This window comes from Cyprinodon tularosa, unplaced genomic scaffold, assembly GCF_016077235.1.
Source record: "Cyprinodon tularosa strain WSP-4 unplaced genomic scaffold, ASM1607723v1 ctg285, whole genome shotgun sequence".
NCBI lineage: Eukaryota > Metazoa > Chordata > Actinopteri > Cyprinodontiformes > Cyprinodontidae > Cyprinodon > Cyprinodon tularosa.
In genome coordinates this window covers 769,471-796,788 of record NW_024038991.1, presented here as the reverse complement: position 1 = coordinate 796,788, position 27,318 = coordinate 769,471, and the positions used below count along the sequence as shown (strand labels likewise).

The window sequence follows — 27,318 nt, the reverse complement described above, 5'->3', positions numbered from 1 at the left end:
TTGAGTCCATAAAGGCTGTAATTATTAATTACCACCTGCAGTTATTCATAACAACCATATTTACAGATAAAATCATAATTCACTCTTATAATATATATTTTTAAAAGCCATTTGTTTAAATTATGATATTGTCCATAAAAATCTAAGGGCGAAAAAAAATGGCTGCCACAAAATAAAAGAATCTTCCCTCAATAGCAATAAAAAAATAAACACATCTTTGTTTTTTTTATTAACTGCTCAAGTGTAAAAAAAAATCTTTTAGATGGTAAGACGCAAAGGTAATTATTTGAAGCTGAATTATTCAAAAACAACAGTAAAGAATAAATGACATGTCTCTATAATGAGGCAAAACTTGACTGGAGAGCCGAGGGAGAACACTTTCATCATACTGAATTATTGTTTCAGCCCCAGTTCTTTTTGTGCTATTCTGCAACAGAACATATGACTGCTTCAAGAACAAGGAGTTTTTTTTTATGCCCTGAAACTGTTTTTGTTGTTTTTTTCAACCAGCAGGATAGCAGCTTTCTCTCAAGTGACTGGAGGACACCAGCTGGTGGATGGATACAGGATACAGTGGACGGTCTTAAACCTGCAGGAGACAGAGGAAAGAGTAACATTACAGTAACTCCAACAAGGTCATAGTCAACATATTGACTTTACTTATAAATTGAAAAACAGGCTGATTTAACTTGGACCAAGAGCTGCAACATAAAACCCCTCAGAATACGCAGGATATTTAGGACAATGATGATAATTATGCACTTTTTGCCAAAGCATCTATAAAAAGCATCTCTATCACTTTTATACACCTTCATGGAAGCCTAAAGAGTAGAAAAGACATGAAGACAAAAGCCAGAATCATCAGACTGCCATCCAAATGGTGTGTCTTCTCACCCCAGTCCTCTTTTCTCAGTATATTAATGACCCCTCGATTAAACGTATGATGTTTGCAGAGGACATCACTCTCACTGATCTGATCAAGAGGGTCAGACAGCGTACAGACACGAGGTGAATCGTCGGTCTACTGGTGCGGTCAGAACTACCTAGAGCTTAACCAACAACAGACAGTGATGGATGATGGAGGACTTACTTTGCCTTCCATCACCATCATCAACCATACTCTGTCTACTGTGGATCACCTCCAGTTGCTACTGGATAGTAGTGACCTAGTGCAGTGATTCGCAACTGGGGGTACTCGTACCCCTAGTGGTCTGAGAGTGCATTGCGTGAAAATATTTTATTTCAAGGGTGATAAAATAAAATAGGCCTTGGGTCTGTTCTTACTTGTTAGAACCCACCTGGAAAAAAACAAGCTTTCATCAACCAAAAAGTAAGTAATTCTTGTTTGAGTTCACCTTCAGCTTTGACACATATCCAAACCAAGCAGAGGAGGCCTGGATGTAGAGAACAGCCTGGAATCAGCTGTTTATCCTCACCTGTGCTCATAAACCAAAGCTTAGGGCACATGAATGATGAAAACCATGAAAATAAACGGAGTCAGTCTGACTATAATTTTTGTTCAGTATTTTGTTCCCAATTCCTCAAGTTTAAATGTTATTATAGGGGAGTTACTATATTATTAGGAGCTCCAGTTTTATAAAGGCTGATTTACAGTGTGATTTTATTTTGTAATTAATTTTATTCCTTACTAACTTCCAGGTATAATATTTATGTAGATTTTTTATATTAGTTAGAAAGAATAAAATGCCAAGTTTAAAAGATAAAATACAATACTCTCTATTTTATAGTGAGTTATTGTACATTCCACTTTTGGACAGTCATCAATACTTTTGGCTGAGAGGGATACTCATGCTAAGACAAAATGCCCGGAGGGGTACACAAGTCAAAAAATGTTGGAAACCACTGGCCTAATGGTTAGAAAGTGAGGCATTTGTGTCCTACAAAGTGTTAAAGGAATAGTACACCCAAAACATGATTAGCCTTCATTTTCTACTCACCCCCATGCTGAACAACACCCTGGAGTACTTTTTTGATATCTCAAATGCATCTGGAGATCTGGGAGGCTTCTTGCTGTCTGCTGACATTCAAATAATGGAGGTCTACGGTGCCCGAGACAGAAAGGTCCATAAAAGTCCACAAAAAACGTGTCAATATTCCTCCATACTGGTCGTCCAATGTATTCCAAGTGTCCTGAGTGGGTAGCATCCAGAATTTACTCGAAGCAAAGTCATTTAGAAGGTTTTTAGAGCATAAACAGTAGTGTATAGGATTTCCTGAAAGCGCGCACATGCGCGATCACGACGCTACGGAAGCCGGCAGACCAAACCAGATGAAAGTGCGCATTCAGCGTCTGCTCTGCCAATAATGCAAGCGTAGAAGAAGAAATGTGCCGTTTACCTGTGCAAAGAAAGAAACAACGAAAGAAAAATGTCTGAGGACTTCAGTGTTGAGGAAGAGCATGAGTTCTTTGCCGAGCTGAATGCGCTGGTTTGGTCTGCCGGCTTCCGTAGCGTCGGGATCGCGCATGTGCGCGTTTTCAGGAAATCCTATACACTACTGTTTATGCTCTAAAAACATTCTAAATTACTTCGTTTTGAGTAAATTCTGGATGCTACCCACTCAGGAAACTTGGAATACATTGGACGAGCAGTATGGAGGAATATTGAAACGTTTTTTGTGGACTTTTATGGACCTTTCTGCCTCGGGCGCTGGGCACCTCCATTATTTGAATGTCAGCAGACAGCAAGAAGCCTCCCAGATCTCCAGATGCATTTGAGATATCAAAAAAGTACTCCAGAGTGTTGTTCAGCATGGGGGTGAGTAGAAAATGAAGGCTAATCATGTTTTGGGTGTACTATTCCTTTAAACCTAGTTTAACACTCCATGTCCCTGAGCAAGACCTTTAACCTTAGGATGCTCGCAGTGCACAACCAAGAGTGATAGCCAACTGCTCCCTTAGGGATGGGTAAAATGCTTATGATAAATTTCCTGCTACAAAAGCATTTTTCTACTCTTTACTAGGAAGCAAACTTTACTGATCTGTTAGAAGGACCTGAGCTGTTTCTCACACATTTACACTGCCTAGACATCCTGCAATAACTCAAGAGGTACAACCTACTACATGCGTTTTGGTCATCTTCTACATCCTCTTCATAGTGCCATTATTCAGTGTGCCTTGTTTTCCCTTCCCTGTGTGTTCCAGCTCCTCCACAAACAAGTCTAAGTCTAAACTGCAACAAACAATTATTTCTGCAGAGATTCTCACTGGTACTGACTTTCCCTCCATCCAGGTCTGACACCAGTGTAGGGTCAGGAAAAGGGCAGCACTACTTGCAAAATTCAGTTGAAACACAGTTGGTTTCTTCCCCGAGGCTGTCAGTGTGATGAACACAATGAACAGCTCGCAACCAGAGAAATCAGTTACACCACTGTGAAGCAAATTAAACAAATTTGCACCAAGAAAACCTTCTTTTTTTGGTGACTGGACATATAATAATAAAGCTGGACACATACATACATGTAAAAATCACTCTTTTTATCCGCATTTATTTTTGATCTATTTTATTCCATGTTTATTCGATAGGAACAGATTAATGATCATGGATCACTTCAAATAAATCTAAGGCTTCCATCTCAGTATTGGAAGCAATAAGTAATGCAACACCCATCCCTAGAGAGGACTTAACATCAACAGGAAATTTTGTAAAATACACAGAAAGTAAAATATGTTTCATTTAAAACTCTTAATAAAATTCCTTAAGTGTATATTTATTCAGATGCTGTAAGAATTAAACCCATTATTTTTTAGCAATATTTGTCTGTTTTTTTTTTTTGTCAGGTAAAGCCTGTTAATGTGCATAAATATCAAGTTTTAAATATCATAAACATTAATGTCATAAACATTAAACATCACAAGTCAAATCTGCATAAATCTATTGTAATTGAGTGCCCTGGCTGACTTATCCAACCACAAAAACCAAAAGTTTGTATATCACATGTCATCAGATAGGTGGTCCTTTACATGAATTAACTATTCCATCCAAGTCCTGGCTTGGTGGCATTTGTCGCCTATCTCTCTTTACTCCAAGTTCCTGTTTGCCTACTATATAAAGTAAAGGACAATTCTGTCTAAGAATAACTAAAAAATATGATTTAATTTGTTAATTAAGATTTAACATTTTATATTTAATAATTGAGCTCCTAGCTCCATTTAAAGTTCCAATAACAAAAAAAATCATTCTAATTTATCAAGATTTTAGATTTTGAAAAGTAGCTAATTAGTGAGAAGTTCCTTTTTAAGGAGTAGTAACTGAGTTAATATTTGAGAAAAGTAACTAGTAACTATTAGGAATTGCTTTTTTTAAATAATGTTTCCAATACTGCTCACAAAACTGTAATTACCACCTGCAGTTCTCAACTTCAGGTTTCTGGTTTGGTTTCTATAAATAAAATGTTAAATTTGCTTGTTCTCCATGTAATTCTGCATGTCGGTCAAAAAACAACATACCAACATAACATTTTGTAGCACTATTGCTTTGCAGCAAGAAGGTTCTGGGTTCAATTCCTGACTTAGGGTATTTCTGGATGGAGTTTGCATGATCTCCCCGTGAATGTGTGGGTTTTCTCGGGGTACTCCAGGTTCCCCTTGCGCACCAAAAACACTGTAGGGTTAATTGTTGTCTCTAAGTTGACGGTAGGTGAATGGTTGGGTGTCTCTGTTGCTTTTTACCCTTTCTGTGTTTAGCTCACCTTTTGCCCATAGACTGATAGAGATAGGCACCAACCCCAGTGTGAACCTGACAGATAAGTAATATTATCATTAATGTAGGTAATCGAATACCTTCTGCAGCAGCTTTTTTTTTCTGTTTATATTACCAGTAACTTTCTGTGCACAGCCTTCTGTTCTCAATTATAGATATATTGAAATTAATAATAAAAAACTTGGATTGGACAATCAAAATGTTTTTAGAACAATATAAATGAATTTGATTGTAGCTATATGGAAGCAGCTTGATGTAATAGGATTGTTCACTTGCCTGTAACTTAGTTGTAAATGCTGCCTCTTTAATTCAAGGAAGCAGAAGGTTGGTCAGTACACAATGTTCCCTTTTTTTCCCAGAGTTAAATATTTTCTTTGAACTTTTATAAACCTCAGATGGGGTGGATTTTTTTCACATTAGATATCAAGAAAAGTGTAATTCTAAAAAAAAATGTATTTTGTTGACAGCGTCATAACCTTTTGTAACAATATGAAAATTGTAATATTAGCATGCATAAACCATAGGAAGTTCAACAGTTCATAGCCTGAGTTTCTGCTGTGTGCACCCACCAAGCGTCACAGAGGTTTTGCCTGAGGCTTTAGTAGAATTCAAAGACACTAAATACATTAATTTAGACAGAAGGGAATTTCTCATATCTTCTCATTTACAAATACGTGTTGGTAATAACTAACCTGGAGGGGTCCTCTTCCTTAGAAAAGCTCCCTTTTACCTCAATGCTGTTCATCTTGTTCTCAAACATCCCATAGCTCAGAGTTACCTGCGGTGAACACATGCAAAGATGTAAAACGGTATGAAAAGGTGCAGCAGAATCAGTTTCTGTGTATTCAAAGGACATATGTGTGCTTATACTTGTTGTGGGAGGCTTGTTTGACTTATTAGAAGCAGGTTTTCCAAATGGGAGTGGAACAATGAACAGTGGACCATTTTGATGCCCAGCATCTTCTCCACAATAAAGCCCACGGTGCAATCATCTGGGAGACGGATTTTGGCTGACGTCTGCTCAAAGTGTGAGCCACTGGGGGAAAAAAGGGGAAAAAGACATGTGCTTAGGGAAATACTGACTGGGCCTTTGATACTGACATTATAGGTGAATTGCATTTGGGGTCCAATAACTATTCATTACTGTTACTAGTTTTAGTGCTGACGTTTTTTTTCCAAAAACTTTGTATTTTTGGACTGATTCCCCACCATGCAACCATGGGCAGCCGTCTTAATTCTCTCAGTGCAGTGTAAATTTATCTTAGTGCTGTTTTATGCCTTTTAGGATTTAATATGTTTTATTAGTTTATTTTTTGTACAAATAAGACTTTAGACTATCAAAAATAAAATATTTGTTATTTTCTTATTATAGCCCCATGTTTAGAAGGAACTAAAATGGTCTTAGGTGTTTTCTTTATAAAACACAGTTTTATTTCATGCGTAAATATTAGATTTATTCTAATGCTGAAAAAGAAATGAAATCCAAAGCTTGAAGTCATTAAAAATAAAAGTCTTACTCACTGGTCTCTAAAAGTTTTTGTAACAATAATCAGAGGTCCAGCATTAGAATTAATGGTCCCTACGGTCCTCTTCAGAGGCCAAACTTAATGACGTAGAAAGTTGAAGTAGAAGTTCTTAAGAATTTTATAACAGCTAGAAAAACATCTACAAATGGATAGACAAAATCTCATTATTTAATTGTAAGTGTTGTCATTATAATCCTGTTTGAATCCATTACTGGTGATGCTTTTGTACTAAATGATAGTTGGAGACAAAAATATCAATAGTAATAGTTTTTAAACTGCCTTTAATGGAAGTGTCAGTCTGAGCAATGATGCCGGCTGTTTTTATATTTCCATGGCAGTTCAGAACATTTATGCAAACAGCTTTTGTATTGATACATACCTGGCCCAAGGAGACATCTTTTCTGCCAGCCTACGACTTAGACAGAAACCTGCGCCTCCAGTGGCAAACCAGAACTGCACATTCGTCTGGCAGAAAACAACATATGAAGAGATATTCAATCAACATAAAAGCTTCAAAAATATGCACATCTATTATAGGAATTTAAAAATAAGGGTTAGGGAATTTAATCAAAAATACTAATGTGTTAACAGTATGGTCATATTCTGTACTGCTTTGTATATTACATCTGGTCTATAGAAGGCAAGAAAATATGTGGCAAACAGCTTTATGATATGACCTAGTATTATAGCCGGCCTTAGAGATTAAGAAAAACTAAATAAAGAGATTAAAGCCATAACATTATGACTTATTTTTCATAAATTACCAGAAAATAGTCATTATATTACAAGATTAACGTAATAATATTACGACTCTTTTCTTATAATATTATGGTTAATATTGTCGTAATGTTTCGAGAATAAAGTAATGTTAGAAAGTCCTCAGATATTTTTGTCCTTTTAGAAAAGAAATTTTCTAACACTATCTGACCAGACAGGCAGCGCCAAACTACCAAACAGCAACCTGAGCAGCATTTATAAACATAATAATAATCTGATGCTGATGGGCTAAAAGGTTTAATATTTCCTTATTTGTAAAACCAATTTGAAAGTAAAAAATCACAAGATTCTCAACAGTCCTCATTTCAATGCAGTCAATGACAGCTATTAAGTTAAAAATAAACAATATTACGTTTATTCTAGTACAACTAACATTGTAATGTTACAACTTGAACTACGTATTATTATAACTTTGTTACAGTAATATTTTTAATTATCTTTAAATATTTTTAATTAAATTAATACTCTAATTTTTTGGTTAGGTTTAGGGCTAAAGTGTGAATTAGTTTAGGGTGAGCTATCCAGTTGTAATGGTTAGGGTTAGGATCGTTGTCAGGGTTATGGCATCAAAGGCTTGAAAAGGAAAATCAATGTAAGTCAATAGGAGTCAATACATGGTCCTCACTACCTCTAGACAAAAGAAAATGGCTGTATTTCAATCTGAAACATGAACATTCACATAAAGCGAAAAGACAATTAGAAGAAAATTATTGGTACAATTACTTTGTCTTTGGCGCTCAGACCTCGGCAGGAAACATAGCGCTGAATTTTGATAGATATGCATGAAAAGGGGTAAAGAACAGGGCTGTTTCCCCCCCAGGCCTGAAACTGGTAGTGGAGTGGAGATAGATGAAGTTGGTCAGTCTGTAGACTGCTGGTTAGCAAGACGGTATGCTGAGCTTTATGTCCATGATGAGCAAGCATGAAGCGACAGTGAAGAGGAAAACTCCCCATTCTGAAGAAACCTCTGGCAGTACCAGGCTCAACATGGAGGTCTTCTGCAGCACCGGTTGAGATGAGACGCAGAATGAAAGAGTCTAGGAGTAATGAAATTCTAATGAAGTTTTGGCTACAATGGTGGAGGAGGGGCTAGAGGTGGGTTGAAACGGGGTCATCTGAATGGAGTCACATAGTGCAACCACCTCCTGCCCACTAGGTAGCAGACGAGTTGCGGAGGCCTTTTAAGATGAACTTTGGATGCTAACTGGCTTTCGTGGAGATGTGGTTCAAAGCTGAGTGGCTGTGTCGTAGGTGGATAAAAGCGAGCAAACAGTTTCTTCAGCTGAACTTCCACCTAGGCTCCATGTGTTTGATGAAATTTCCCAATTTCTATTATTTGCTTGGTTCTTTCAGGTCCAGCTTACTACTGTATCAATGGCATGTCCACATTAGCCGTTTCTTCCTTCTTTCTTTCACCTGCCTATGTGTTTTATTCTTTCCTTGTCAGCTTTAGTTGTTGTTTGAGGGCCCAAATGCAAAGGCAGAGAGGCAGCGGTGAGTTCTTGCAGCTTTAATGACTGAACACAGGTAACCGAGGCAGGAATCCAAAAATCCAACTCAAAATGTAACACAAACCAGAACCAGGGAGACATCAGGGGAAAACAAGCATGAGGAGTCAGGGAAAGACAAGGAGAGACGAGGTAAGACGAGGATGGAGCACAGAGGAACTGCACAGGGAGAGTATTTAAGGTTGACTGAACAAAGGGAGGACTAACAAGCTGATTGGGAGCAGGTGTGAACAGAGGCTTCTAGGGAAATAGCTAAGGAAAAAGAAACCAACACAAGATGGCAGCAGAGGGCAACAAAGAAAAGCCTAAGAATTCAAATACATCCAAAAACAAAACAAAAATAGGAATTAAACCAATAAAACTAGAAAACAAAGAAAAACATGAATCAACATGAAACTGAAACCTTAAAGAAAACTTAACAGAACCAAAACCATAACACTCCTATTTAAAGTTAAATCTCCAGACGGACATTTCTCTCCTTTGAGCTCCTTTTATGTTCTTTAAAATGGTCTCTTTTGTTCCCTCATTTCATTTCCTTGTAATTTAACTTTCTTTCTCTTGAGACTGGTGGATCATTTTAAAGATAGATTCTATCTTTATTCTAGTTTTTACTTTTCTTTTTAACTTTTTTCCACAATAACAAGGACAACATTTAAATTACAACTGCTGTTTGTTTTCTCTGACTAGCATAAAAAACTTTCTTAGACACCTGAACTAACAAAGTATTGTTTCTATTAAAGTAGAAATCTTCTTTTCTGGCTGTTTACAATTGCAACAATGAAGTAGATGCATAGGAACTCTGTATTGTAAGATAAATCATACACTTCTGTGAAACTATCAACTCTTGAATTGGAAAAGACACTTTGAAACCTTCCCAGGGTCCACAGGGACTTTGTTGTATCGATTTCCATTGTACAATGGAAAAGATTATCAGAAAGGCCTTATTAGACCATCATCTTCCACCAAGAATGCCTGGTAATTACTGTTCTACAGAGCTATATTAGTTCCTTTTACCCTTATCTTAACACATTTTTCAAAACAACTGTTGAAAAATATCTGAGTGGAATGCATTTAGATTTGATTCTCTTTACTCCAATACTTCTGTATAAAGTCAAGTGCAAACAAATGTCCTCAGAAATAAAACTGATATAAATATAGACAACCTGTGCATAGTTTTATCTCAGAAAAAATAAAGCTGATTTTTGAAGGCCTCAGACGTTCATTGGTGAACATACAGCATCATGAAGACCCAAGATCACAACAGATACCAGGTATACCTTTTTGTAGAAGTGTAAGGGTAGGATTAGGTTATTATACAACACCCTGAGCTTTAAAGTCAGCACTGCATTTACTGTATGTCAATTCCGGGCCGTGACAAAGGTATAGGCCAGAACCAAATAAGTCAACATCCCTGAATTGACGTCAATTCGGTGCTTCGTTTGAATTTGCCCATTTTATGGTGGAATTGCAAGATTTGCAGAGAAAGGAGGTGTCAGTGGGGTTTAAAACTTCTCTGTACGTCCATTTCACCCACTGAATTATCGTTATTCATCTATGACAATGTATCCTTGGTTTTGCATTCTATAACTCCTTTAAAGTACTTAGACATAACAATCTATCAAAGTGACAGACCAGCCAAAAAGAGAGTTAAATCACCCAGACAAGACTCGTAACCCTGCGGGAGACAAGAAAAACCAGGAGGAAGAATCTGTCACCCTTATACAAACTTATTTGTATTTTGCCAAAAGCCATGTAGAAGCCACAGCAAGTAGATCAAAGTGCTCGGTTGAGACTGAAATAATAGCAAAAAGTTGTGTGTGGAAAAAAAATACTGCATATGACCCTAAACACTGTAAAATGATTTTAGGATGATACTATAGGAACGCTTATTTAAGAGGTGATTGGGAAAGTCGCTGAAGCTGGTGGAAAGATGGATAGAGTAAAAATATTTACACAGGGGCGTGGAAGCCAAAAATGGCGTAATTTGGTCACGCTTAACCCACGATAAATCAAGCTTAACTTTATTGGAAAAAAACAATCTATAAGTCAATGTCCATATCTTGGAGGAGACCTAATGTAGAAATCTTGTGGGTGTTTCTGCAGAGAGATATTGTTTTACAGAGCACTGACTCATAGAGGCTACATTAAAAGCACCTCTAACAACTTATTCTTATTTGTATAGAAAGCCTAAGACCATTTTCCCTCCACTTTCAAGTTATGCACAACTCTTTTGTTGGCCTAGCACAATAAATCCAAATACAATGCATCAAGGCTGCTGATTGCAATGTCCTAATATATTAGGTACAATATGTATGAAATACTTTTAGTTCTAAATTGCTCAAAAATTCTCATTTTAGCCTCACTTTAATTTGTTATATTTTTGTCACTCTCCTCCTTTCTTTTCTCCATTCATTATTCAACCTCCCTGCTGCTTCTTAATAGTGCCAGGAAATCAAAAAATGAAGAAAAAAAAAAAAGTGTGGAGGTAGAGGAGCCTGACATTTGTTTTTATTTTTTTCCCAAGAGAATGAAAGCTAAAAAGGGAACGATGGATAGAAAGGGTGAGAGAGCAAAAGACTAACAGGAAGCAAAGACTAATAAAGATCTATTTCAATATAAATGGATGCAATCAGAGCAGAGAATGTGAAACCAAAGAGATGAAGAGAGCAATTTCAAGATACGAACAAGAGATTGAAAAGTGCAGAGAGCTTACTGAAATCATGATGCACTTAAACGCAATATCAACAATAATTCTGTTAGCTTGTGGATGAGCATGCACACACACACATACCCACACAGACGTGAATAAATCTATGCTCATTACTACCGCTATACCCAACACCTGTTGTCTATTTAAAGGGATCGTATTGTTTGTGTGCAGGGCTGCTTGTCTGTGCATTCAAATAAGACACTAATCACTCAAAAATGCTCCCCAGGTGAGCCCATGTCACAAAGACACATTTCACACATCCTGATTAAGTCGCTTAGTGGATGAGTGAGCTTATGGATTTTAAATAGATATTATAAATATGGTGGTGGTGGGGTGGGGGGTAATTTTAGCATAAAACCAAAAAGGGTGGTTAGATAAACAGGCTGCTAAATGGCATACATCATTTGTGTATTGTAAAAATAAATTAAATTCTAACAATAATTTACAAATGAAACATACTGCTTCACTGCAAATTGTGTTTTTGTGTTTTTTATGTTTGTTTAGAGTGAGCAACATATTCATTCATCTAATTTTCTTATAGTTAATAAAGATATTTTTTGTAAGTAATTTATATTTCATCACCTACAATGTTTGTATGTGACTAACCTTAAATTATTTATTAATTTGCCTGTTTATTTTTGGCACATTACTTGCTTGTATGAGATTAGCATTTATTTATTTAAAAAACAAATTATATTGTTAATCTTAGTTGTCTTTATTACTTTGTGCTTTTAAATCAAAATTGCTACACTTATTAGGTTTTAGGAATGAAATTCAATTAATGAAAAAGCCAAGTGGATAGTAAATGAATTAGTCATTGTTTAGGCATACCGTTTTATTCCCTTCCAGCAGTTGGTGAGCAGTAATTGGTTTGTCCAGACTGGGCTTCCCAACATAGATGTCCCCTTCCTGTGGGAAGTTCGAGAGCAAAGAGAGGAGACCTTCCAAGTTCACATAGTTATCGTCATCAACATGGCAAAACCACCTGAAACACAACAGAGGGAAAGAGAAAGAAGAACGTATTGATTTAGATATTTATCACCTGGCACATTCAGCGTTTCAAATGTGCTTTTCAACTAATTGGGTTTCCCAAATGACGGTTACAGTGTGTGGCAGTTTAACCCACTAATGGCTCATGTCAACAGTCCAACTTTAAAGTCATGTTAGGTTGTTTTTTTAACTGATTATGGCAATTTCGGATTGTGTGAACAGTAAAGCACTGCAAGTTTGGATGTTAAAAATTGGCGCTTCCTTATATTTAATAAAGAAAATTAAGGACGCTTTGAGTGAGTTTGTTTTGTCTCAGATTCCTCTTGAGGAAAAACAGAACAAAGAGGAGTTAGAGCTCTAATCCATTTGCAGACAGAGTCAATATGATTCCTATTTAAATACTTGCACTCAACAGAGGACCATGTGAAGTACTTAGCTTACAGCAAACTCATACCAAACCACATTAAGGGTAATTTTGTACTAAATATACAAAAAAAATGTAAGATCAGCCCATTTAAAGAAGAGATATGGTAAAAAAAAAAAAAAAGCTCCAAAACAGAAAAAACAAGAAGCTGGTCTTTAATAACAGTGGCAACTTTAATCATGTGTGGGGTTGTGCTTTTCTTAGGTTGATGATTAATACTTTACTGTTTAATTTATTAATGCCAGTTAAATCTCTATCTCTGTCAGTCATATTATATAAACTCAAGTTTTTTAATGTCATGTACTTTATTGTGTTATTGATATGTTTTTTATGTATCAATGATAATATTCAAGCAACTTAAAACATGTTTTCAAGAGCAATAACTGGGTACACAAATATCTGAAAGTTACCTAAACAGTATGGACATGCACAACACAAGATCCACACATGCACAGAATGATTCACACAAGCACAAAGAAATCCACACACACACAGTACATGATCCACACACGCATAGCACGATTCAGGTAAGCACACAAGATCCACACATGCACAGATCAAGATTCACAAAAAGTATTTCTGGTCCATTAACAATTATAAATGAAATTACAAAGTACCAGTGGCCTCTAAAATTCACTGCATGAATTACATGAGTGAGGCGGAGCGGGGCGGTGATGGAGGATGTGGAATATGGGGGTAAGTCATCCAATGTGGAGTAGCTTCATATGATCGGCTTATACAAGGGAGCTTTGCGTTTGGTTGCAAACCATTCCCTGTTTGAAAAAATGCATTTGTGTATTGAGGCACGTCAGGGGAGTCTCAAAAATCCACACACAAAGGCAGTGAAATTTAAAGACCACTGGTACTTTGTAATTTAATTTTAATTGTTTATGAAACAGTTTTTGTGAATCTTGTTGTGTGCATATGTGGATTTTGTGTGCTTACGTGAATTGTGCTGTGCGTGTGTGGATCTTGTCCTGCTCATGTATGAATCACATATGTGTATTTGTGAAAATTGAGACTGGTCTAGCTTCATAAAACAGGGTCCAGATTATGCACACAGGCTCAAACATGTGCATGAATTGGAATTTGGTTAAAATCTTCCATACAAGCCATATGCTTCTTTTAACCATTAAGAAAGCACTTCAAGTATTCTGCCTGATTTTTTGAGATCTTTCCAAACCTTGTTGAAAATGTATGAAGTGCCTTAAAGCTGGACCTGAAGAAAGAGACTCACCAAGATGAATTACCTTGATCGATTGTGAGAAATTTGATCAAATATGTATTCATAAATATGCTATAAGCAGAATGGCATTTATCTAAATAATATTGCAGAGAGGAGTGTGAAAATTTAAACAAATATAGATAAAAATGGTGGTTTACTATTTGTCATTCAACACTGAGGGGAAATAACTGTTTAGAGACATCAATAATACCCTGACATAAGCATTTTTAATGGGGGGGGTTGAACTTCTAAAGTGTATTGTTTATAGATTAAAAACATTTTATGTCATTAAAAAAAAAGAAACACATACTTTTGCCTTCTGCCTGCAGGTTTACTTGTAAATGGTTATGACAGCAGGAACATCCTACTTTGGTTTCATTTCATCTAATTAAAAATTTTCAGAAGAAGCAGATATTTTTTTTTCCGGCACTATTTCCTTGCCATGTTTTATCTTTCACAAAAACTGGGGCAGCCCAGCAACCCAATGTAGGAAAACTTGTTTTACTTTAATGACACAAAGATGTAGAAGTGGAGTTTGTAACATTTCCCTGCCTTCTCAAGTGTTGTTAAATGACTTTGGAATCTCACAAAAAAACTGAAATAATATAAGCTTTTTACACAGCAGTCAAAAATGTAAAGACATTTTTTTCCCTCTTTCATCCAAGAAAGAGGGATATTTTTTCATCATATTATACTTTATATACCCAAACCAACAAGTGCACATAATGGAAGAGCCTCATTTCAAACCAATAAACATCATCAGCAACATTAGAGTCCAAGTGAAAAATCTGTTGGTTGAAAATTGAAATCATGCATATTTTCGCTCTGCCATACAACAAGGGCTGCATTCCAAACCAAACAGCTTTAATCTTCACTTCAGCTGGACTTCAGTGAAGCCGCAGGATGTTTACTGAGCTTGGGTCAGAACCAAACTGGAAAGAAAACTCTTTAGTTTTCTCTCCCGTTGTTATAATGAGACAGTTGTCACAGCCTTAGTCACACACCAAGCACAAGCTGCTCAATCTGAAAGTATTTTTTCACTAGTAAAACATAAACAATATTTCAATCCAATTCCAATATACTGTGGAGGTGTCGTGTGTTCTATGTGATGCAAATTTAGGTTGATAACTAAAGCAAATACTGGAGTTTTACTGAGGATTTTAAATTTAGGACCCTGTAGCAGGATTTTACTATTTCAAGGTGGCTGTTTATAATGAGCAAAATGAAAAACAGGGCTCCTGAAGTAGATAAAATGGAAGCCCATGGTTAAAAAGAACATAGGATCATACATAGGAGCTAAACTTAAAGACAGAGAAAACTATGACAGCCTGGGGTAGCTAGTGCCCCACATCAACAATTAATCCCAGATTTTGGTTCAGTTTTATGTGTCATACCCAGAAATCCTTACTGCTATACTTATAACCCTTATTAGAAACAGTATGACCGCATGAAGCAAGCTAAAAAGCCCCCAAAAAACTGACCATATTTAGCTTAATATAAAGAAATCTTGCAAAAGATGGCAATACAAAGGGTTAAAAAGCCATAGAAAGTTTTGAAGCACCCCCCCTGCAAACTGCTACAAACTGACAGGTTTCCATATGTACAGCAACAAAGGATTCCCACACATGCGCTAACATCTACAAAAATAACAGCAGAGTTTCAGTCTTGTTTCAGAAGCTACCCGGTTGATTGTGGATTTTAAACCAACATATTTTTCTTCTCTGCGTTGTTTGCGTAGACTGCCTCATTATCACTCCACACAAATACTTCTTTTCTCACTCCTGCTCCCAATTTTTTCCTACCAATTCTTTCTTTTCTACTGTTGCGGCAGCATTAACGGGCCACTCACTGGCATGTCATATGTATTCCAACATCTATTAAGGCACCATCTTTGCGGTCAAACATTTTTGTGCAGATATACAGTACCATCTTCTGCCCCATGTGAACACGGCCTTAAAGAGAATGTCACTGCAAAGACGAGCAACTGAAACAGCAGTCATTACATTTTATAACACTCACTGCAAAACACGTTCACAATTAGGGTGACAATTTCATTGCATTTGTTCATACACGATTAACTACAGACAAATACGTCTAGCACTCTGGGTGATTCACCCAGAAAACATAACAATGTTACCATGAGCGAAATATGGACGTATTCATTCAGTTGGCTTTGAAATAATACTAATTTCTCCTAATCTTAATGACTCGGATCAATACCAGGGACATTTCTGCCAATTACTAAACCACTGTTGTTACCGTATGTATTTTTTCAAACCTATTTTGAGTGGGAAGGATAGGAAATATTCCTTTAATTATCCACAGAGGGGAACTTGACCTCTACCAATCCCTTGGGAGCAGTGAGCAGTCAAACACCATTCTGGAGTTAAGGATCTTGCTCAGGGACCCAAAGTTACAGCTCAAGATTCAAGCCAGAAGATTTGCAGCATCTCCAGGATGCAAACACCCTGCTTTCCCACCAACGCTATCTTTTCAAAAAAACTGAAATGAACCGGAGATTACCCAGAAGCATACGGTTGCTGACTATGCTGCTCTACCAAATGAGCCACCATCCTCTTGATTGCATTTACTTCTTTAATTTATTTCTTCCTCTGCAGTGTTTTGATTAACCTATAGGGATCCCTGAATATTCTGCTCTTAATCAAATCTTTAAATCAATCATGATACGTGACTTGCAGTGCGTCTCACCTCTTGTTTGAGGCCATAAAACCGTCATACTCAGCAGACATCTTACAGGAAAGCGCCTGATGGCTGTGATCTGACTGGCACCTCGTTACCACCATGTTATAACCTGGATGAGAAGGAAAGAGGTTGGCTGAGAGAAGAAAGGAATAACGACTGGTGTTCATAGGGATTTACAAATGGTTACAGGTAGGAAAAACAAAACAATTCCCTGATCCTTTCTGTTCTTTGTAAATGTTATTTTTTTAATAAAGGAGAATAAATACACAGAAAATTATCAAGAAATAAACAATGTAAAAAAGAAATATGTGAAATGATCAATAAAAATGATTTGAGAGAGAAAAATGGATATACTATTACTTAAACAGAGTAAGAAAATACATTAGTAAACAATAAAATATGTGTTGACATAAATAGAAATATGTGATTCTAAATTCAGCTTTCAGGTTTTTATAAAAAAAAATAACAAAAAAACTCTCCACATGATCTTTGGGCCCCAGAGGCAGTGATCAGCTTCCATTTACTCACAGTCAGCCACTGATTTAGGGTGATGAGGTCTGGCCTGGCACTTTGTGTTTAAATTGACCATCCATTAGCTGTCATATCAGATGGTGAAATAGACTAGAAATGAGAAGCTGGCTTGAGATGAGGAGCCTGTTTCGAGCATAACAGCGGATGTCAAGCGATAAATCTGCCTCTGCATCATCGCAGGCAGCAAATGTGGAAGAGTGGATTGCAAGGCTGTAGATTTTAGGGGCATATTGTACACATGCAGATGAATGTCCTTCAAATTTAGCCTGGCATGCCTTTCTGTTCCTGCCATACTGAAGAATGAAATATCTTCCTGTTCTGTTGTTTTGAGAACGGTCAGTGTATAAAAAGATTTATTTTAAGAAGACATGACTATATTTAGTAGCTGCAATATCTCTGTCCTAGAGAACCTGGAGAATGAAATATACAATGTCTTACAAAAGTACTTTATATCTCTTGGGCTGTAAAGCATCACACTATTATAACAAATGTTGATGTTTTGAGACCTAGACCAACATATGAAAAACATAGTTATTAAAAGGTACTTAATTTCGGTAAATGTTAACGTCGGTAATCTAGAGTGGGATCCCCCCCAGTTATCCAGGTTGGCACCATAGGATTGGTGTGTATCGGGCAGAGTTAAATTGCATATCGGGCAGAGTGAAATTACCTGTAGATAATGGGAAAGATTTTGCAGTTCTATGGTAGTAGAACAAAAGGCAAGGTTCTGGGGAATTGTCAACTGCCCAAGGAGACATTTTTGATCAAATGCTAACAGCTTTAAAGATAATTAGAAATCAAATAGTAGAAAATTAGCTCAAACAAAGTCCTCTTCTTCTCCATAAAAAAAAAAAAAAATAAAATAAAATAAATGTAATCTAACAAAAACTTCCAACTGTTTTTAATATTCTTTTTTTGTTTCTGCATTTTTTATTTTATTTTATTTATTTTTTCAATTTTTTTTCCTACTTGCTTTGATTCTGTTTTATCTTCCTATATTTTAATCATGTAAAGCACTTTGCATTGTCTTTGTACTGAATTGTGCTATACAAATAAATTTGCCTTGCCTTGCCTTGCCTAAATTAAATGGAAAAAAGAGAGTAAAATATGAGATATTTGGTGTGCATTTCTATTTAGCACTAAATAAAACCTAGTGAAACCAACTTTGTTCAGAAGTCAGCTAATTAGTAAATAATGGAAGAAGCAACTGGGTGCCATGGTAACTCAGGAGCTGCAGAGATGCAAAGCACAGGATCGAATACTATCCACAGGATTTCGAAGGGAAACCTTAAGGCACCCCATTAATGTGAATATGTGGATTTCACAAATCTGGCATTATGGAAGAGTGATGACAAGAAAGCAATTGTTGACAGAAAGCTATAAGAGCTACTGTTTAATATTTCCAAAACAAGTGGTCAGGTGAGATCATAATTCTACATTTTTGCTCATGTGGTGTGGAAAAGCCTTCCTTTATCTTAGAAGATAATCTATTTGAGGCAGTAGAAGGCTTAGGGTCTGGGCAGTGGTAAACCTTCTGTTCAGATCATATAATCTATAAACATACATCCAGAGCTAAAACAGAACAGATTAGTTCCAAATGTATTCATGAGTTAAGACGTCCATGTCAAAGTCCTGGTCTAAAGTCGGTCAATAACCTTGAGCAGGAATCATAAATATCCTGGTCACAAGAGTCTTTTCCTATTTCTGCTAGGAGAAAATGTTAAAACCAGCTACTAGGGCTATAACTAATGATTATTTTACAAATCGATTAATCTGTCAATTATATTTTAGATTAACCGATAAATAAACTGATAGCCAAAGGTTCCTTAAAGAACATTTTTTAGGAAATTAAACCTTTTCTTAAACTAAACATAAACTTTTCTGCTGAAGGAGTTCTCACTAGAGCATATTGATGGACAAAAACATTTTTTATTTATTAAATGCAAAAATTTTTTTTTACAATCTTGGTATAATTAATGCTCTAATTGAGTCGCTCTGTCATCTAGAAGCATGTTTTAGAGTCTCTATACTCCAGTAAAAGATTAATCAGTCACTAAATTAGTTGACGATTATTTTAATAATCGATTAATCCGATAAATTGTTTCAGCCCTACATGTTTCCTTTTTCTTTTATCTCAACAAACATGTACTCATGTCTCATAAACTGGTTGGACAATTAATAAGGGTGTATGACCACTTTCATTCGGCTTTCAACAAACCGCTTCTTTAAAACTGTATTGTTGTTATAACCACTCACCTTTTGATTGTAATTCCTCGTCCTCTTTGTCGGTGAAAATAAATGTCTATGAAGAAGGAGCAAAAAAAACAAGATTTAAACATACAAGCTCGACTAGTAGTAATTCTTTGTTTCATCTCTTCTTTTCAGGTGACAATTACTGAAGCTATAATATTTAGAAAAATGACTCACTATTATGAAAAAGCCATTTCAGGGAAATATTAATACTGTTCCCCGATATGAGCTTGAACAATGAACAGCATGAAAACACACAAATAGACACAGTTGGAAGAGGCTCTAAGGAGAATCACTTGGCTGAATCAGCCTCATCTTTATCAGATAATAGACTTTAGAGTAGATCACATTTAAAGATTTATCTTTATTTGCTCTAAAGACAAACACACCTTAAAACACGCTGACATTTAGAAAAATAAACAGCAGTGCAATAGTGGCATCTGGTGGTGCAAAATATCTCTCAACAAGTAATTGTGGATTTAATAGTCACACTAATCTTTTTAATAATCAGCACCACTGTCTTTGCAAACCCAGCATGCTTATTGGTCTCACAAAAAGAGTCAAAAGAAAGTAGCTCTGTTGTATACTGACAGAGAGGATAAGAATATCTTTCTAGTAAAAAATTAAATTGACAGTTTTTAAAATATATTAGACATCCAGTTTAAACTCTACATGTACAGGTAGGTTATGAAATAATTTATTTTCTGCTTTTGTGTGTCTTTTTTCAGTTTGTTTGTTCCCTCTTTTTAGGTACGTCTGTATCAAAAATTCTACTAAATATAATTCTGCAGAAAGATATCCAAAAATGTTTTAATTAATCGTTTAGAAATTGAGAAATGCAATGATGTTTTGCTAAATATTTGTTCAGAAGCTGATTAAAGAAAATCAGCAGTCTTGATTTAACAGATTCCTGATGCATTTTGAATGCACTGCAAACATTTTCTTTTTGCTTTTTTCCATATTTCCAAACAGATGCAGCATGTAAAGAGAAGAGCTGTGTCTTTAAGGTCTGCAGGTCTCGGAAACTGATGAGGTTTGCTCCAAGGGTTTGAGGAAATGACTCCATTTGCACAGTTCATCAAGCTGAACTGGTTGGTGCGTTCGTCTGTCTCTGCCAGTGAGGCAATAAATAACCTCAGAGTGAGACAAATCACCTGTTAGATAAGATAGAAACAAACAGTAACTAATGTTTTATTCAAAGGAGTTTAATTAATGTTTTCTCTCAAATAGAAGAAGCTAGAAAATTGCCTTCCAAATTTGAAGACTTTCTTTATTGTTCCAAGAGCATGACTAAAGATACAGAAATAAACAGCAATTCAACATATTAAAATAATAATTATTATTATTATAGTTATATGTGAGGGTAAAAGCCTGGCCTTTTTGGAAGACTAGAGGGAAATATCAAAACTATTGAATGTTTGATTAGATTTTTCTATTCAGTACAGTGTATTCATATGGCACCATTTTACAATACATGTCACCTCAATGCACTGGATAGAGACAGTTCAATCAGATCATACAGAGAGTCTGGTTAAATGTTTCCTAGCTAAAGAAAGAAAACTGATTTAATCGACTCATTGATGTGCACTATGTGCTCCTCTTAAATTAGCATGTAGCAAAAGTGGACATTTGCTTGATTGAGTCTGCAGTATCCTCTGTCATATCTCTATTAGTGCAACTGTAAAATCTAAAGAAAAAAAATAAATACATGTGTGCATCCTTAAAATAGAAATGCTTAATTTTAAATAGATTCCAAACATTTATAAGATGTATAAAACAGTTAGAATAAAAGTAAAATGATAACGAAACTCTGATCAACATTTTTATATATATATATATATATATTTATATATATATATATGCCTGCAATGGTAAAAAAAATACAGTGTAGCTCCGCCCTTCTCTTTATAACAGAAATGAACTTAGAAAAAGATGTAGAAAATCAAATTTCACTTATATGTTCTATAAATGGGGCTTACATATATTTACAAGGGTTAGGGTATATATATATATATATATATATATATATATATATATATATATATATATATATATATATATATATATATATATATATATATATATATTCTACTAACTACATTATAACTGTTCTGTTATTTATCTCTTAATTTAGAACTATTTTTAGGTCTGATTATCTGATCTGATCTATAGAAACTTATCTGCTTTTTACCATCTAAATATCTGTTCAATTAAGAATTTAAAAACATGGATCATATCGAATCTTGCTTGGGGATGGATAGTGTGATTTAAATTCTGAAATACTAATAACTCCAACTATGTTCCAACAGACTCTATCTGGAGACGAACCCACACCGTAAAAAAAAAAGAAAAACTTTTTATGTGTTTAAAGCATAACATTCTACACATGTAAAATTGGGCTTCAAAGAACCAATGATGAATGGACACCTTAAAACAATTAAATTGTTTTCTAATGAAGCTCTCCATCAAAATGTGCCTCAGATTAACAGTCATCAGACCTGTGCAGTATTTCCTGAGGCTGTGCATGAAGTACATTCAATGACACAGGGAGGCCTCTTCCAGGGCTTTAAGAGCAAAAAGCATCATCCTGTTGTTGTCAGTCTGGTTTGGAAATTCTTGTAACCAATTTTTGAAACATCATCAAAATGATTTACTTGTGTGGTGCCTTGCATCTGTTAAATAAGAATGCAGCGGTCTGAGCTTTCTATTGTGTTTTTTTCCCCATTGTATTAAAATAAATCATTTGATAATTAATTACGGTAATTTTTTCAATCATTTAAACATGCTTGATCATCTATGGGGTGGCTACAACACCATGTTCACTCTGCTTGTTCACTTTTGAAGGGGTGTTAAGTATGATGAGGTTCATACTGTTCTGTAATCTGCGTCTCTGCTTCCTGTTCCGTAACTAGCTTCCGTTTCAGTATTGTTAACAAAGGCACTACACGGTGGCTGCTTCCTCTTAGCCGATACAACCTGCCTGCAAAGCTTCCTGTGTCTTTTTGCTCACTTGTGGCCTGGTTCGAATAGTTAAAGGGTTTTACGAAACAGTAACAGCTAAGGGCAAAGATAAAGCAAGGATTCTTTTTTTGTGTGTGTATCAAAAAGAGGAAGTTCCTGCCTCTAAATACGTTCCTCTATCGCTCATGATTAGGCCTTTTCTTTAAAGCCTCCATCCTCAGACAAAACAAGAAATGAAAGATGCTTCATCATTTGTTTTCACATTTTTAGCAAACAAAATACAAAAAAAGTCATTTTCATAATGTTTTTTTTTTTGTTGTTGTTGTTTTTTATGCAACTGCATATTGATAGATGAGGCCAGTTTTGAATCTAAACATAAAAACTGTCGGCTCTATAAGTCATTGATGATTTTTTTTTGGAGCATCACAACTCATCCTAAAAATCATGGATTTTTCCCAAGGATAAACTCTTCTCAGTTTGAGCCAAGTTGGACAAATCAAACCTCAGCAGATTAAAGATGTTGCACTATGAGATAAACAGATGTTCTTTTTGAACGCTTTTGACATGCGGAGGTATAGCTAAAAGTCTCTGTGAACATCAACACTACTGTGTGTGTGTGTGTGTGTGTGTGTGTGTGTGTGTGCGTGTGTGTGTGTGTGTGTGTGTGTGTGTGTGTGTGTGTGTGTGTGTGTGTGTGTGTGTGTGTGTGTGTGTGTGTGTGTGTGGGTGTGGGTGGGTGCAAACACTGTCAAAATGTTGCACGCTAAAAGAGCATGTCATTAAGTCAAAATATTGAGTGATATTTAAAAAGGAGCAGGGATTTCAAAACAAACAGCCAGAGGAAGAGTTTTTGACAGATTCATTTTCTTGACTGAAGCTCAAGGTTTTACAGCTTTTCTTACTTGTAGTATTTCATAAACTGGAATAAACGGTTGGAATCCTCTTCTGTAGCTTTTTCTTTGGAAATATTTGTCTTGCCTTTGGTTTTAACAACTCTTTACCCGTGTATATGTCTAAAGTATTTATTTCATTAATTGAAGGATAGTCTTATACGAAACTTGTTTGAATAATCAATCCATTTTTTTGTAAAGAAAAGTTTTACACTCATGCCAACTAACACCACCTAAGAAGTAAATCAAACAAATGCTTTTCAGTGTATTGTTTATTTTTAAGTGACTTTAACTGCAAAGTGGCTTTCAAATTTTAGAGTGCATCTGGGAAGTATCTATAGCTATGTGCTTTGTCCACATTTAGTAATGTCACAGCCTTATTCCAAATGGTTTCAATCTCTTTCCTCAAAGTTCAAGGCATAATAGCCCGTTAGAATCATGTGGAGACGGTTCATTTTTTAGATTGTTGCAGATTTATTATAAATAGAAAACCAAGGAATCTCATTTTCTTATTGGCAGCTTTTGTTAAAGCTTTGGTTGTTTTCCTGTACAAAATTAACCTTTGTTTTTATGTCTCTGTACATGAAAACATTCATCTTTCTCCTTGTCCTGTCTTCTCTAAACTAAACAGTTTTTCATGAAATAAGATGCATTTCTAATCATTACATAAATGATTTAGTTAATTCTATTGATACATATTTGTGGTGAGTGTGAATAAATCTTGAGGATCTTGCAAAGAAACCTGCCGTTCACATCATTTTTTAGCATGGGCAGTTCTAGATAGGGGCCAACGGGGGCCAGTGCCCCTGTAAATCATGTCCTGGCCCCTGTACTGAAGAAATAATACTTAAAAGAAATTCTAATGATGATATGAGCTGGAACAGACATGGTTACTGATAGGTCCATTGGATATATTTATTTATTTATTTTTTTAGTAAATTATGTTTTACTAATTATTTAAAAACAATAGGGTGATAGCTTCAGTGGTATTGAGATAGAATCCCAGTCTACATCTTGTAAATGCTTTTTTTTTTCAAAACAATTTTTTTTAAATACTCTAATTTTTACAGCTGAATTTATCAGTTTTTTTTTTTAGTTCTAATTCAGATTTTATAGTAAATTGCCATTTTAACTTAAATTAAGTGAAAAATATGTAAAATTCCGAAATTATGAATGTATATTGACCTCATAAGAAATATAATTTTTATTAAACCTAATTGAATAGAAATTTCACTTCATCCAGCTCTCTTAATACATTTTAATGTCTTGCCCTGTTTTTTATTTTATGCTTTTCTGTGCCCCCATGAATCCACTCTGGCCCCCTCCTGGCCCCCTGGTAGAGTTTGGTCTAGAACCACCACTGTTTTTAAGCATTGCCTGATGGTTGATTCTAGAGACATTATGTCTTATTGGTTTCAGTCCCTGTTTCATCTCAGAAGAAAAGCGCAGAAGATCTATTTCACCTTAAGTATTTTTAAGGTGAAATAGATATACTAACTCACTACAAATTTGTTTAGTGTTTGATCATTTAAGATTTAGCCTACTTTAAGGGGACTTTGCTTCCGGACATCTCGTGTTTTTGACTGAAGGGCCATGCATGGTTGAGTGGAGCAATAAATCAGAGAAGTGATACAGACACTTACATCCGCCTTGGTCCTTGAGATCCAAGTGTCCAAAAGAAGCGCAAGACGCGTCTGGTGGAACCTCCAGGTGGTTTTCACAGCTATATAAATATCATCCAGTCTGAGTTTTGGCTGAGAGTCATGGGTACCTTCGGTCACCGACTTGTCTCCGTTATATTTATCCAGTTTGGATCTTCTTCCGCTGCTGCTGTAGTTGTACATCAAGCTCCGCGCGCCTTTGGCCGCGATGGAAACCTGCTGGATGAATCCATGGAGCGCACTGGGCGACGGGAGGTGATTGAATTTGGGAAAGCGGGTTGTGCGTAATTGAAAATCCACAAACACAATGAGGAAGAAAGTGAAAATCAGAACAGGCAGACTCCGACGTATCCATCTTTTACGCATGGTGCACAAAGACGCTCAAACTAGAAAGGTCCTCAAAGGAATTTAAGTTTAACTCTCTGTTGTTTGTTTGTTTTCTAATTATCATCCGTTTAAACCAGTTTAGACCAAGTTTGTAGCGGGTCCTTCATCAGAGTTTCTTCTTCCTCCTTCACCGTTATAGTTCCTTTTAAGCGCTCAACTCTTCTGGTAGTCTCATGACTATAAAAGTATTTCATATCCGGATCGTTTGTTTGTTTGATTTTTGTTATTCCAACCTGCTTTAAAAAGGAAAGTTTCATAATAATCCATTTTAAAACTGAACGGCCCCTACCATGAATTTATCTGACTTGTCAGAGCTCTTCTGTCATTTTAGCGTCATGTTAGATGGAAGCACCTGAAGAGGGATTTCCTTTCTGCACTTTCAAAATAAACTCTTTGAGAAAAAAACATCCGGTTTCAGAAAGATTAAAGGTGAACACCGTTATTTTTTTACATTGGCCCCTTGATCTTACATTATTACATCATGTTCTACTCACCCATATGAGTTTTGTGTCATTTGGAGCTGTTCTGAAGATATGTCGTTAGGTTATATCCAAGTAACGTCTTCCTATGGGCAACGACTTGAAGGCACAAACTAAACAGTTCATAATTTATTCTTTATGGTACGGCAGCATTCATAAAGTAGGCGAATCACTGTCCCCCAGACATCCGCGGTTATATTTTTTATATTTATATTTTTTAAAACAAAGCAGAGTGTGCATGACATCCCGGGGACCCAAGGCCCCTGGGGCACCCTGACCCCCGGCGGGGGCCACCACTGGGGCCCCGCAAACCAGCTCCCAGGAATAAGCCAACACCCACCATCTTTCTTAAGAAAGATGTTAATTGCTTTGGGTAGGATGGGTCTCCTAGTTGTCATTATAGTGAAAGAAGCCACTGAGTGAAAGGATTAGAGGGTCATGAAAAGGATGTACAGGGTTGCCTTTAATATCGTTCAATCTGATTAATATTTTTGTGTGCAACAATCTAGAATTATCCCCTTCTTCATCAGTTTATAAGTATATCTATTTTGGTGGAGTGGAAAGAAGAAATCCCCCTATGAAAAAAAGCCGTAAGAAGCCCTATTTGCAGTTTGCATAACACCAGGTTGTCATGATTTTATCTAGTGCTTTGACCCACGTGCAGAAGGCCAAACAGAGAGACCAGGGAAAAGTTTAACAGGTTTATTTATAATGATGAGATTAGTCCAGTGCTGCTCTGAACACTGTCAAACCGGAAGTTTCCAGAAGAAGGTGTCTCTTATTGAATCCAGTCGGTGTCGGTTGTTTCAGTGAATGTCTTGTTTGATGGAGGCCGGACAGAGTTTACCCAGATTGCAGTTGTTCCTTGGTGAACAGAGAAGCTGACTGCCACTTAGATTTCCTGCAGTACTTGAACGGTTTCTTGTGGAGATGAACCCCTGCTCAGAGAGAAGCCCCAAACGATCCTTGGGGGAAAAGGTTAATCCAAACCACAAACTTGAATCCTCAGCTCAGTTTGGTTCTCAGAAGATCCTTCCAGGGGAGAGAAGGTCCGAAAAATCCAGTTTGCAGGATGACTTCCTGCCGAGAGGCAAAGACAAAAAACAGCAAGATTAAAACTCAGGTAGACAAAAGCTCAGTTTGACTCAGCAAAACTCAGCTTGGCTAGAGTACCCAAAACTGGCAAACACTCTGGAGTCGAGGTAGTGGCAGTCAGCAGCTTAAGAGTAATCCGTTAATGAGGTAACCATCCGCAGGTGTGTGAGGAGGCCAACCAGAACCAGGCGCCGCCTGGTGGAGGAAGGAAGACAAACACAAATCACACAGACTGGATTCCTAACACAGGTAACCCAGTTAGACACAGGTTTTAAACTATGTAAGCCCTTCTCTATATACCACAGTTATTAATTATCAGTCTATTGCATGGATTACAAATAAATACATATTAGTTTGAAGCTATAGAAAGACAACATGGAAAACCTTTCAAAAGGACACAAAGTTTTGAAACTATACCAGTATAATAATTGTTAGAGTTCTGCTTCTGTTATGTTTTTTCTTTTGGATATTCAGTTTTGC

General features: G+C 36.2%; 1 protein-coding gene across 1 annotated transcript; it reads right to left on the bottom strand.

The window, feature by feature from the left end:
- Positions 1-25,621, bottom strand: mfng (MFNG O-fucosylpeptide 3-beta-N-acetylglucosaminyltransferase). The gene is made up of 8 exons (XM_038290611.1): positions 24,860-25,621; positions 19,372-19,417; positions 16,591-16,693; positions 12,074-12,227; positions 6,627-6,712; positions 5,592-5,757; positions 5,414-5,499; positions 1-589 (listed from the first exon to the last, which is right to left on the bottom strand). The coding sequence occupies exons 1-8, from the start codon at positions 25,241-25,243 to the stop codon at positions 529-531; spliced, it is 1,086 nt and encodes a 361-aa protein (XP_038146539.1). The 5' UTR covers positions 25,244-25,621; the 3' UTR covers positions 1-528.
- Between the last annotated feature and the right edge of the window lie 1,697 nt (positions 25,622-27,318).

What these genes read in the sequence shown, in the direction of transcription:
- mfng (XM_038290611.1), bottom strand. Translation starts at nt 25,243, where the DNA reads ATGCGTAAAAGATGGATACGTCGGAGTCTGCCTGTTCTGATTTTCACT. An exon ending in TTTATGGCCTCAAACAAGAG is followed by an intron (nt 12,228 to 16,590) that starts GTGAGACGCACT and finishes GTTGTGTTTCAG; the next exon opens with GTGGTTTTGCCATGTTGATG. An exon ending in TGCTGGAAGGGAATAAAACG is followed by an intron (nt 6,713 to 12,073) that starts GTATGCCTAAAC and finishes GTTTTCTGCCAG; the next exon opens with ACGAATGTGCAGTTCTGGTT.